Source organism: Myotis myotis, unplaced genomic scaffold (assembly GCF_014108235.1).
Source record: "Myotis myotis isolate mMyoMyo1 unplaced genomic scaffold, mMyoMyo1.p scaffold_m19_p_2, whole genome shotgun sequence".
Lineage (NCBI taxonomy): Eukaryota > Metazoa > Chordata > Mammalia > Chiroptera > Vespertilionidae > Myotis > Myotis myotis.
This window is the reverse complement of record NW_023416324.1, coordinates 49,328,737-49,341,859: the sequence shown is the minus strand read 5'-3', so window position 1 is coordinate 49,341,859 and position 13,123 is coordinate 49,328,737. Positions and strand designations below refer to the sequence as shown.

The following is a 13,123-nucleotide window of genomic DNA, read 5'->3' as shown; positions in this document are numbered from 1 at the left end:
TTGATCTCTTACTGCCCAACCCTCCCCAGCCTTCCTACTGTAGTTTTACAGTCTGTTTAATGCTGCTCTGCCTCTGTATCTATTTTTGTTCATCAGTTTATATTGGTCTTTATTATCCATAAATGAGTGAGACCATGTGATATTTTTCTTTCACTGACTGGCTTATTTCACTTAGCATAATGCTCTCCAGTTCCATCCATGCTGTTGCAAATGGTAAGAAATTTTTCTTTTTTACAGCAGCATAGTATTCCATTGTGTAGATGTACCACAGTTTTCTAATCCATTCATCCGTTGATGGGCACTTAGGTTGTTTCCAAATCTTAGCTATGGTAATTGTCACTGTTCTCAAAACTGCCTGGTACTGGCACAAGAACAGACATATAGATCAATGGAATAGAATAGAGAACCCAGAAAACGACCCAAACCACTATGCTCAATTAATATTTGACAAAGGAGGCAAGAACATACAATGGAGTCAAGATAGTCTCTTCAATAAATGGTGCTGGGAAAATTGGACTGATACATGCAAAAAAATGAAACTAGACCACCAACTTACACCATACACAAAAGTAAACTCAAAATGGATAAAGGACTTAAATGTAAGATGGGAAACCATAAAAATACTAGAGGAATCCAAAGGCAATAAAATCTCAGACATATGTCAAAGCAATTTTTTCACCGATACATCCCCTAGGGCATTGGAAACGAAAGAGAAAATAAACAAATGGGACCACATCAAAATAAAAAGCTTCTTCACAGCAAAAGAAACCATCAACAAAACAAGAAAGCCCACTGCATGGGAGAACATATTTGCCAATGTTATCACTGATAAGGGTTTAATCTCCAACATTTATAAAGAACTCAAACAACTTACCAAAAGGAAGATAAACAATCCAATCAAAAAATGGGCAAAGGACCTAAATAGACACTTTTCGAAAGAGGACTTTCAGAAAGCCAAGAGACATATGATATCATGCTCCAAGTCACTAATCATCTGAGAGATGCAAATCAAAACAACAATGAGGTACCATCTCACACCTGTCAGAATGGCTATCATCAACAAATCAACAAAGGACAAGTGCTGGAGAGGATGCGGAGAAAAAGGAACACTTGTGCACTGCTGGTGGGAATGCAGACTGGTGCAGCCACTGTGGAGAACAGTATGGAGTTTCCTCAAAAAGTTAAAAAATGGAACTTTCACTTCTAGGAATATATCCCAACAAACCAGAAACACCAATCAGAAAGGATATATGCATCCCTAATGATCTAGTTTTATACTTTGAAACATATTTGAAAAACATGTAAATAAAATAGTCAATTTTATTTATTTCTAATTTTATGGTACAAATTTGTAGTTTCTTAAAGAACAGCTGCCCCATTTGTCAGTATCACCATTTTCAGAGGAACATTCAAGGAGCAGCAAGAAAGAAGACAAATAAATTTGATGAAGATGGGTTGTCTTTATCCTCCTCCAAGCTATTCAATGAAATCTAACATTTTATGCTTAAGTGAAGGGACTCCCAATAATGAAATGGTTTTACTATCTTAAAACAACTGGCACATTTGATTTATTAAAAAATTCAAAGAATAGAATTTTTATATATATTAGTAAATAATTCTCTCTGCTAAGAAAACACTTTCATTTTATTACTTTCTGAACTTAAAAGTGACATGCTCAAACTTTAACAAAGGGTAATAGAACCAGACACCATATGATTTAGAGGTTGAGCACATGGGCATCAATGTCAAAAGACCTGGGTTTGAATCATAGCTCTTTCAATTATTATCTCTGTGACCTCTGCAACTGTAAGACTCAGTTTCCTTGTTTTTAAAATGATGATGCTAACATCCACTTCCAGAGTTGTTCCAATGATTAAATGATTAAATGCCCCACAGACAAGAGCACAGTAAATGGGAGTAATTATATTACTTTGATGTGGCATAGTATTGTTTTTATTCTGATCTTTCAATATTAACTATAACCCTAATTTAAATATTTTTATTAATGCTAATTTTATTGTTGGAATAGGCAAATTAAGATAGGCTGTGGATACTCATTTTTCAACATTTTCTTTTCTAATTCCATTCACTACTTTAGATGTTAAATAAAAACATTATTACAAGCATTTAAGCTCCACTAGAACAGTTAGACCAAATTTAATTACAGGTTTTACATGCTGTGATTAAGAAGCTATTCTGTGATTGATTTACTGCCTGATGCTTCTGTTTCATTCTTTAATCTCCTTTCTACTATGCATTTTCCCTTTTATCAGGTGTACAAAGTTAAATACCATGTATTTACCACTTAAAAAGACATGAACTTGAGAGAAATAAGTCTTTGATGTTTTTCCACAGATGTTTAACCTTCTCTGTAAACTTGAATAAACAAACAGCCAAAATGGTGCAAAAAAAAAAAAAAAAAAAAGAAAGAAAGAAAGGAAAGCCAATGTAAAATCTCCTAACCTACTGGAAATACATTTTAAATCTAAATCTTTAAATTTTTGCAGCTTAAATTTATAAAATTAATATAACAATATTACAGAAGATTTGGAAGATAAAGAGAAACAATACTGCTCATAATTCCACCTTAACACAACATCATTACCATTTCATGTATTTCTAATCTAATTTACAATTAATTATTTTAACATCACTGCAAACTTGTATCATGAAGTCTCCCTTTACTTTGTAATTATCTTTTAATTTTGTTGTATAATCTATCTTTCAAACTAGGACATGTTTGAAAGCTTAAAGGGACCTATTATTAATCATGCCACGTTAAGAGGTGCAAACTAGGATGATTTGAGTAAACAGAGCCATATGGTTACTTTCTACATGCTATTTGTACCCATCCAGTCCATGTGCCATAATTTATTTGCAATTTCCTTATCATTGAGCTTTAACAATATTTCAAAAATTTCAAAATGTATCTTTTAATTTAAACCAAACCCAAAAATGCCTCTTCGGAATTGGGAGATATAGTGAAAGAAACTTAGATTTTCAACTACTATCTTCGTGTGTTTTCATTTGTAAAAAGTTATATAGATAAGTAAAGACGAAAATGAAATAATGTATCTAAATGCCTGAGACATAACATGCTTTCAAGAAATGTTGGTTCATCCTTTTTTCAGTGAGTAGTTGTTTTCAATTTTCTTGTGGCAATTTTCACCAATGACTTGGTTAGGCATTCAGACTATATTGTAAAGTTCATATCTAAAACTAAAGCTGTGATGAAAACATTCAAAACTATTTATATTCTAGAGTTTTCATGACTTACTTCTTTGTAGATTACTTGGGTCAAATAAAATGAAGAGAAAAACAGCAGATTAAAAGAACCAATGAAACCCAAATTGGTTTTTTGAAAAGAGCAATAAAATAGACAACTCTCCAGTCAGACTAATAAATGAAAATAAAAAAGAAAGAAGACACAGATTGCTGATACCAGGAATGAAAGAAAGAGCACACTATAAGACCCAAAGATATTAAAGGGCTAATAAAATGAGATGTCAATAAATTTGGAAACTTAAATGAGATGTATAAATTCCTCAAGAGCACAAACTACCAGTGATCATTCAAGAAAAACAAATAAGTAATTGGAATAGCCTTATAACTACTACGGTAATTAAGTTTGTAATTAAAAACTTTCCCATAAACATTCAGGCCCAATGGATGTATTGGTAATTTCTACCAATATTTAAGAAAAGAATACTTCCAATTCTATAAAAACTTTTGTAAAAAGTAAAAAGGAACATATTCCAACTATTTTTATGAAGCCAGTTTTACCCTGTTACCAAAATCAAAGACATTTCAAGAAAAGAAAGTTCAGACTAATATGCTTCATGAATATAGATGAGGAAATCCTTTACGAAACATTAGCAAATCAAAGCCATTAATTTATAAAAAGAGTAATAATTCACATGACCAAGCAGCATGTATATCTGAAAAGGAAAGTTAAACTGATATTAAAAAAACCAATTGATGTAATTCAATATATCATGAAATTGAAAAAGAAAAGCCATATCATTGTGTCAGTAGAGGCTTTAAAAAAAGCATTGTAATAATTCAATATCCATTGACAATGAAAAGTCTCAGCAAACCAGACAGACACGGTGGACAGATTCTAAGGTAGCCCTAGGGCTTTCACTTTTTGATGGTCATGTCCTTTAACTGTGGTAGGACTTGGTACTTGCTCAATGGAATGTGGTGAATATGATATGTCACTCCCATAACTTAACAGTAGATGCTCCGTCTTACTAGGAGAGTCACTGTATTCAGCTGCTGGGCTTGAAGAAACAAGCTGCTATGTTGTGAACTGAACCAGCTTCTAGGATCCCAAAGTGGCCTCCAACTGACAGCCAGCAAAAGGCTGGGCCTCTCACTTTATAACAACAAGCATAGGAATTCTGCCAGTAACCTGAGTGAGCTTGAAAGTGCATTCTTCCCAGATGAGCCTCCGGAAGAAACACAGCTTGACCAGTGCCTTGATTGCAGCCTGATGAACCTCTGAAGCAGGGAACCCAGCTAACCCAGCCAGCCTCCTGACTCACAGAAATTGAGAGATAATGAATATATGTTGTTTTGAACCACTAAGCTGCTGGTAATTTCTTATACACGATTAGAAAACTAACACATATTTTGGTGTCTGGAATTGAGATTCTGCTGTAATAAATATTTACCTAAACATGTGAAGTGGCTGTGGAACCAGGCAGTGGTCAGAGACTAAACAACTGCTGAAAAACAACACAGAGAAAGCCTAGGTTTCCTTGAAAAGAATGTAAAGTAGAAATCTACATTTAGAGGACCCTGCTGAAAAAACACACAAAAAACTAAAAAGGAAGTGAGGGTCTGGTTATTAAAAAATGTCCAAAACCTGATAAAGGGCATGTATGAAAAAACAAGTAACAATCACACATAATGGGGACAGTCTAATGCTCCTTCCCTAAGTCTGGAAACAAGATAATGATATCTCTTTTCACCTCTTCTATTCAACACTGTACAGGAGGTCCTAGACAGAACAATAGAGCAAGAAAAATAAATGAGTAAAAAGGTATGAAGATTTAAAAGGATAAAATAAAATTGTCTTTATGCACAGGTGACATGACAGTTTACCGAGGAAATCACCCCAAATCTATGAAATACCTACTAGAACTATTTAGGGACTTTAGTGAGGTTGCAGGACATAAGGTTCATATTTAAAAATCAATTGTATTTCTATACAGCAGCAATAAACAATTAAATAATGGAAAAATCATTTGCAATTGCACAAAAAGCATATAATACTAGAAATAAAATGAACAAAACATGTACAAGATTTATACACTGAAAACAATAAAATAATTTTTTAAAGATCGAAATAAGTATACAGATAAGCTATGCTTAGGGATAGATATACTCAACATTTCTGAAACAACTCTGTCCGAATTCAACCACAGATGCAGTGCAATCCTTATCAAAAGTCCAGAAGGATTTTTTTTATTTTTGTAAATATTGGCAAACTGATTATGAAATTTATATGAAAAACCAAAGAGCACAGACCATCCCAAATATTTTGATAAAGAGGAACAAAGTTGAAGGACTCCCATTCCCTGGCTGTATGAATTCCTACAAAGCTTTAGTAATTAAGTGTACAGAACTGATGTAAGAAGATGACATATAGATCACTTTACAAAACAGATAACTCAGAAATGGAATCAAACACATATGATCAACTGATTTATAAAAAATGATCAGGTGATTTTATGAAGAAAGGGTAATCTTCTTAACAAACAGTACTGGAACAATTGGAGACCATATGCAAACCAACCAACCAACCAGCAAAAAAACCCCACAAAAATGACCCACACACTTTATCCATATATAAAATTCAGCTTTAAATGGATCATAGACCTGAGTGTAAAAGCTAAACTATAAAAGTTCCAGAGAAAAACATAGGAGAAAATCTTTATAACTATGAACTTAGCTAAGATCACTAGATAGGAGCTTGAAGTATAAGTCATTAAAATTTTTATAAATAGGAATTCTTCAAAATTAAACACTTCTCTTTGAAAATCAATAGAAAATGGAAAGACATGTCACAGAATAGGAGCAATGATTTACAAACAAATATATGATGAACTTTTAGCCAGAATATATAACAATTTCTAGTAAACCAATAATAAAAAACAAGTCAATATAAATAAACAAAATCCTGAACTTTTAAGAACTAATATAGATTGTCTAAGATGGTGGCATAGTCAAACGCCTGTACTCACCTCCTCCCACAACCCCATCAAAATTACAACTAAAATACAGAACAACCATCATCCAGAATTGATGGAAAGCTGGCTGAATAGAAGTCCTACAATGAGAGAAGCAAAGAAGAAAGCACACTGAAACTGGTAGGAGATGCGGAGGTGCAGAACAGGCTAGTCTGCCACCCACGTGTGCTGCTTTTTTAATCAGAAGGGAGATCTTCTCTGCAGAGGCTGCCCAGAGGAGCAAGGGGTCCCACCCCACACCAGACCTTCTGCCCAGGGTCCCTAAGCTGGGAAAAGAAGTCCCTATGGGCAGTAAGAACTACAGGCTGTGAAAACCAGTGTGGATTGGGGCTCAGTGACACAGAGGCTGCTGGAGACCCAGCTGCTCCTCTTAAAAGGCTAGCACCACAGCTGAACTTACATGCTCCCGCTCCCTCTGAGCTCCAGTGCTGGGCCAGGCTCTGGAGGACCCAGACACATACGAGGAGGAACTGGACTGTCTGGAATCTGGGCAGGAACTTGGGGGCAGCTTCCTTCCAGACAGAGGTGCTCTCAAGGATCATTGTTCCTATGCTGGGACCTCTCCAGTCACAGGGCTGACTGGCAGCCATTTCCTTTTGCTCCAGCCTGGTGATTCCGTGAGACCCCAGCTCATCCAATTTATAACCTCACCCAAGCGGTGTGCAGCAGCTTTTACACATTAATAGCCTTTCCTTACTCAGGGCAAAATCTCTCAAACAAGTTGCAGCTGGATTAGGGAGCCCAAAATCTATCAATAAAAGGTCCAAGACCCAGACCCAGCACCAGCACCAGCACCAGCACCAGCCTGCCTTGCTTCAGAGATGAACCTCCTCTGGGCACTTCCAAACAGATACGAAGAGGAGGAATCTGCAGATGTCTCTGTACCTCCTGCTGGGTGGCCCTAGGCAGTGGCTTTCTTTGCATCTCCCTGGACACCCAAGAGCCAGTGTACCCAGTGGTCAGTGTGAAACCATACCAGATTACAAATCTACACATCCATAACCAACACACTCAAGGGGCAGACTCAGAGAGCACCAAAGCCTCACTGAAGCAAGTCCTGCTCCACAGGGGTGTCTACTGCACAGCAGCTCTCCTGCTGTAGTCGTAGCTGGTCCTCACAGCCAATTGGCCTGAGGTCAATTCCTCCCAGTGACACCAACAGCAATCAAGTCTCAATTACAAGACTGCTCACAGCCCTCAAAGCGGTGCACCTAGAGCTCCCAGCTCAGGTGACTGGGGAGGCTGAGCCACTAAGGTCTATAGAACACCTACTATTACACAAGGCCACTTTACCAACTCAAGGAGACATAGCAGCTCTACCCAATACATAGGAACAAACACAGGGAAGTAGCCAAAATGCAGAGACAGGGAGGAATGTTTCAAATGAAAGAAATGGAAGAGAGAAGACTACTGGATATAGAGTTCAAAACCATGGTTATAAGGTTACTCAAGAATCTTCTAGAAACTTCCAAAAAAAAAAAAAAGAAAGAAAGAAAAAAAGGAAAAGAACCATTTAGAAATTAAGCATATACTGACTGAAATAAAGAATAATATACAGAAATTCAGGAGTGGAGTGGAGGTTTGTGAGAATAAAATCAATGATTTGAAATATGAAGAAGCAAAAAACACCCAACCAGAAGAGCAAAAAGGAAAAAAAAATCCAAAAATGTGAGAATGGTATAAGGAACCTCTGGAACAATTTCAAGCATACCAAAATTTGCATTGTGGGGATGCCAGAGGAGACAGAGCAAGATATTAAGGACCTGTTTGAAGAAATAATGACAGAAAAGTTCCCCTACTTGCTGAAAGAAATAGACTTACAAGTCCAGGAAGCACAGAGAGTCCCAAATAAGAGGAACCCAAAGAGGACCACACCAAGACACATCATAATTAAAATGCCTAGGGCTAAAGATAAAGAGAGAATCTTAAAAGCAGTAAGAGAAAAGAAGTTAGTTACCTACAAGGGTGTGCCCATACAACTGTCAGATGACTTTTCAACAGAAACCATGCAGGCCAGAAGGGAGTGGCAAGAAATAAATAATAATAGCAAGGGCCTACTACCAAGATTACTTCACCCAGCAAAGCTCTAATTTAGAATTGAAGGTCAGATAAAGAGCTTCACAGATCAGAAAAAGTTAAAGGGATTCATCACCACCAAACCAGTATTATATGAAATATTGAAGGGTATTCTTTAAGAAGAGGAGGAAGAAGAAAAAGATAAAAAATATGAACAACAAAATGGCAACAAATGCATACCTATCAACTATTGAATCTAAAAATCAAAATAAACAAATAAGAAATCTAACGAACAGAATAAACTTGTGAATAAAATAGAATCAGAGGCATGGAAATGGAATAGACTGATGATCCTCAGAGGGAAGGGGTTGGGCGGGTGGGAAGAGATGAAACAAAGATCTTACATGCATATATGCATTACATTTGGACACAGACAATAGGGTGGCAAAGGCCTGGGCGGGCGGGAACCTGGTGGATGGGGGCAATGGGAGGGGGGAAGAGGGACATCTGTAATAATCTCAACAATAAAGATTAAAAAATAAAAAATAAAGAGAATGCTGTACATAGGTGGATTGGGTATAATAGAATTGGTACCATATTAACAAAAAAGAACTAATACAGATTGTAAATAATAAGTACATGGGGAGATGCTACTTGGACATTAAAAATGTAAATTAAATTACTGTGAGCTACTACCATGCGATATCATATCTACTAGACTGGCTAAATAGGAAAAAAAAAAGATAGTATCAAATTCGGAGAAAGATGAAAACAAAGGGAACTCTAATAAATTGTCGGTGTAAAGACCTCCCTCCTAACTTCAGTCTCCTTCTTTTACATTCCATTCCTATTTTTATCTACAGCCATTTCTCATGATCCATAGAGGAAACATGCTCACTACTTCCTCTCAGTTGGTAAAAAATTTCCCCCCAAATTTCCTAGATAAACTTCCTTTCATTTATCAAATGACTTTCCAGTGGGCTTCAGTTTCTCTCAGTCTCTCCAACATCATGTGGACCAAGGATTAAGGAAGTTTTCTCAAATCCTACTTTCAATTTTTGCATAATTAAAATGTCATTCTTACTCTGAAACTCATTCTTTGCATCCCAACTTCACTACTTGTTTCAACCTCTTGCAAATATTACTACAACAGTTATAGCCTTTCTAGATTTTAAGTCCACTTACATTGCTAATTGACTATGACATTGAGGTTCATGGCTCCTCCAATCCATTCACCTCATGTTTTTTTTTTTGTTTTTTTTTAATATATTTTATTGATTTTTTACAGAGAGGAAGGGAGAGAGAGGGAGAGTTAGAAACATCGATGAGCGAGAAACATCGATCAGCTGCCTCCTGCACATCTCCCACTGGGGATGTGCCCGCAACCCAGGTACATGCCCTTGACCGGAATCGAACCTGGGACCTTTCAGTCCGCAGGCCGAGGCTCTATCCACTGAGCCAAACCGGTTTCGGCTCACCTCATGTTTTAAAGACCTCTTTGATCCACCGTACACTCTATCACTGTGACAACTAATTTGCCAAGGTGGTCACAGGTGGTCACCAACCACATATACCCTATGTCTTATCACAGCATCTTTACCATGCATTTCTTCCATTCTGCTATCCTCATTGGATTGTCTTTTTGCTCTTCCTATAACCTCAGGTACACAAATACTACCTTTTTGATCACAGTTAATTCCTTTTCCAGCTTGAAGTACATGATTAGCTATTTTCATAAAATTCTTGCACTTGTTTGAACTTTCATCAGATCCTTGATGCTAATTTTCCACCATGGCTATACTACTGACTGTTTCCTTAGTTTCAGTGTTCTTCCATAGAATGTTGCTGGAGAGCCACAGAAAAATAATGACACAGTTTTCTTCAAAGTAGTGCCCACTTGCACCAATTAGGCCTTCATTGTTATCCAGCAGTGCTTTTAATCATCTTTTGGTGAATTATTCTGATTTGATTAGTCCTTTCCCATCATTCTATTGAACAGAGTTTTAAGTGCAGCATTTAAAATTAATTTATTATGTGAATTTCCTTTTTTGGTACATTATTCCATTGGAAACATACAATAAATAAATGAAATCACTCATACTCACTTAGAAATGGGATTGACACTGGCTTCAATAATTGTTAAACACTTACAGCACTTTATGCTCTCTGGAAAATCTTGTACACCTAAAATGTAAAAGAAAAAATACATGAAAATGTTCCAGTCAAAATTCTCTAAGCTATAATGATAATATTAAGAATAATTAATTATACAGTATAAACACTGTGGGTATTATTATTTAAGTAAAAATAATAATTTAATGATATATATATTTTCATCATAGATACATATTTTATGATAGCTATAATTGGAAATTGGATACAAATTTGAAGACAATTGTGTGTTTGGTATAAGATAGATCTTGACTCTTTACATATCGAAAGAAATAAAAATAGTTTGGATTTATTTAGTTATTATAGTGCCTTTACAGGAAAAAGGGGAAATCAGCAGATACAAGAAAACAGAAGATAAAAATATTTGCTCCCTTCATTTTATAAGATTGGGAAGATTGAACACATGCATCTGAAAAATACCTAAGGACAAATCACATAACCAATGGATATTCCCAAACGAATACTGTGCTCTAACGAATCTTGTGCAATTCTTCCTGTTGGCACCGATGCAGCTCTGCATCTGCCTGGAGGGTGAAGAAGTGAGCAGCCCTTCCCAGGTCCTCTGGAGGCTCTGAGATAGCAGCCTCCATAGCTGCCCTTGGAGAACTGCTCATCTGCTGTCACAGCTGTGCTGTTGGCGATGTGACAGAAAAACACAAGTTTTTCTTCCTGAAAATTAGCCACAAAACCGAATCCGAAACATGAGTGTCAGGAATAAAAGATGTGGAGGGCATTTCAGTCAACTGATACCAATCAATCAAATATAGTAGCCCCTGCAAACGTTTAGAAGAGACAACAGCTACTAGTATATGGAGCAATTCCTATGTGTCTGCCGTACTACCTGCTCTCAATTTCTGAAACTGTTATTAATGATATAAGAATGTCCACAGAATAGCAGTCCTCCTGAATACTTCATATCTGACAGAGGGAGGAGAAACATTTTGTGACAGGATTTAGTTGAACTTTTGTAGATAGATACTTAAGAAAGAAAACCCTCCTCCGCCTGGCTAGAGTCAGCGACCTAAACCACGTGACCACAGGACCCGGACACCCAGGAAGCAGCAGGTGGTTCATTCAGTGTCAAGTAGGGTGGAGGACATTTCTCATGCTATTCTTCCCTACGTGAAAGTTCATCAGAAAGCATGCTGTCCTCACATTATTGCTAAAGTATGTTGCCTTCTTAAGGAGAACCCAAGTTTAGGAGCTCCATTCTGTATGAACTGAATGAGAAAGAACAATTCTCCTTTTTGGAAAGATGTAACACCCAGAGCTGCCCTCATTAACTAGACATTAACAAAATGTCAAAGAAGTCAATAAGCTAACCCTGGAACTATCCTCCACATTCTTCCTTAGTATTTATATTTACTTTGGATGTCTGCAACCAACAGGGGGTAAGGCTTCTATTTTCCTCCCTTTAGATCTTTCTGTTCAGTCACCAATCTGGGCTCATTACACACTGTGCCCGATGCCGTCGGTCCACACTGCCATAGAATGATATTTTCTGAAAGTATGTGTAAACCAAAATATGAAAGCAGAGCAAAACAGAACACGATATTAAGGAAAAGACTATGTCTCCTTATCGTCTACTGAAAAAGGAATTCCCTGCTGTGTTGAAAATGCTGCTACATTATTTTTTGTAAAACCTGTATTATGTTCACAGTTTAAACCTTAAATTGTTCAGAGCAGAGTCTCTTGGATTAAGATGGAATCCTAACTTTATTACTCAAACAGGTCGGGTAACCTTAGGCAAGTCATTTAAATGTATAATGTTCTAATTTCCTATTCTAAAAAATGGTGATTAAATGAATGGTTTCATCAGAGAGTTGCAGTGAGGATTAAAAAAAGATAAATCGGATAAAGTAATTAGCAGGAAGTGCTGCATAAATGTTATCTATAGTTATTAGAAATAAATAGCAGCAGAGGGTAACAGTCAAAAAGGAACCAACAATCAGGTGAGAACGAGCTGGCTTGAGGTATAAACTTGTAAAATTTATTGAGTTAGGAAAACACAGCAAAGTGGTAGGAATTAGTATGATGGAAGAATATCCCAATATTTGATCAATATAGTTGCTGACATAAATGCTCTTGCAGATGGGGGATAAGTTATAAAAAGATATGTATGAATATGCATATTTATACATATATTTATATCTTATAATATAAAAATATAAGGTATCCCAATAATGTATACACACACTTTGAATAATTACAAATGTGGTGTTTTTTTAAAAAACACATTTCATTGTCAAAATTGAGCTATCAGCTGTTAAAGTGCGTATACATTTTTTTGGGACATGCTGTATAACTAGTTTGTACTGAGCAATATTTTTATATTTTTGCTGAGGTTCTTATAGCTATCTTAATTTGCTTATGAGAGCTGGGATTTTTGAATTTAGGAAAAGTTCTTAGAACATAAACCCATCTTGTAGTTCAGTCTAAACTTGGAGAGGTAAGATAGCGTAACAGTTAAAAGCACAGGTTGGCAAGGTGACTGAATCCCTGTGTTATCACTTAACTAGCCATGTAATTTTAGACATTATAATATTTGAGTGTTATGAGTATTAGCTGGTATTAATGTAAAGCGCTTAGTAGCATGTCTGGCACTTAACACGTACCTAATAAATACTATATAAAATTCACATATTAATAAAATGAAAGGTAACAAACTTCTCTATGCC

The 13,123-nt window shown here is 36.2% G+C and overlaps 1 protein-coding gene across 5 annotated transcripts in view; it reads right to left on the bottom strand.

Annotated features, from left to right (window-relative positions):
- LRRC7 (leucine rich repeat containing 7) overlaps positions 1 to 13,123 on the bottom strand; it is a 479,490-nt gene that overhangs the window by 259,395 nt on the left and 206,972 nt on the right. For all 5 annotated transcript variants that reach the window (XM_036352078.1, XM_036352079.1, XM_036352082.1 and 2 more), the window contains one exon: positions 10,379 to 10,457. In XM_036352078.1, the coding sequence (XP_036207971.1) occupies positions 10,379 to 10,457 (79 nt within the window). The remainder of the gene's footprint in view (positions 1 to 10,378; positions 10,458 to 13,123) is intronic.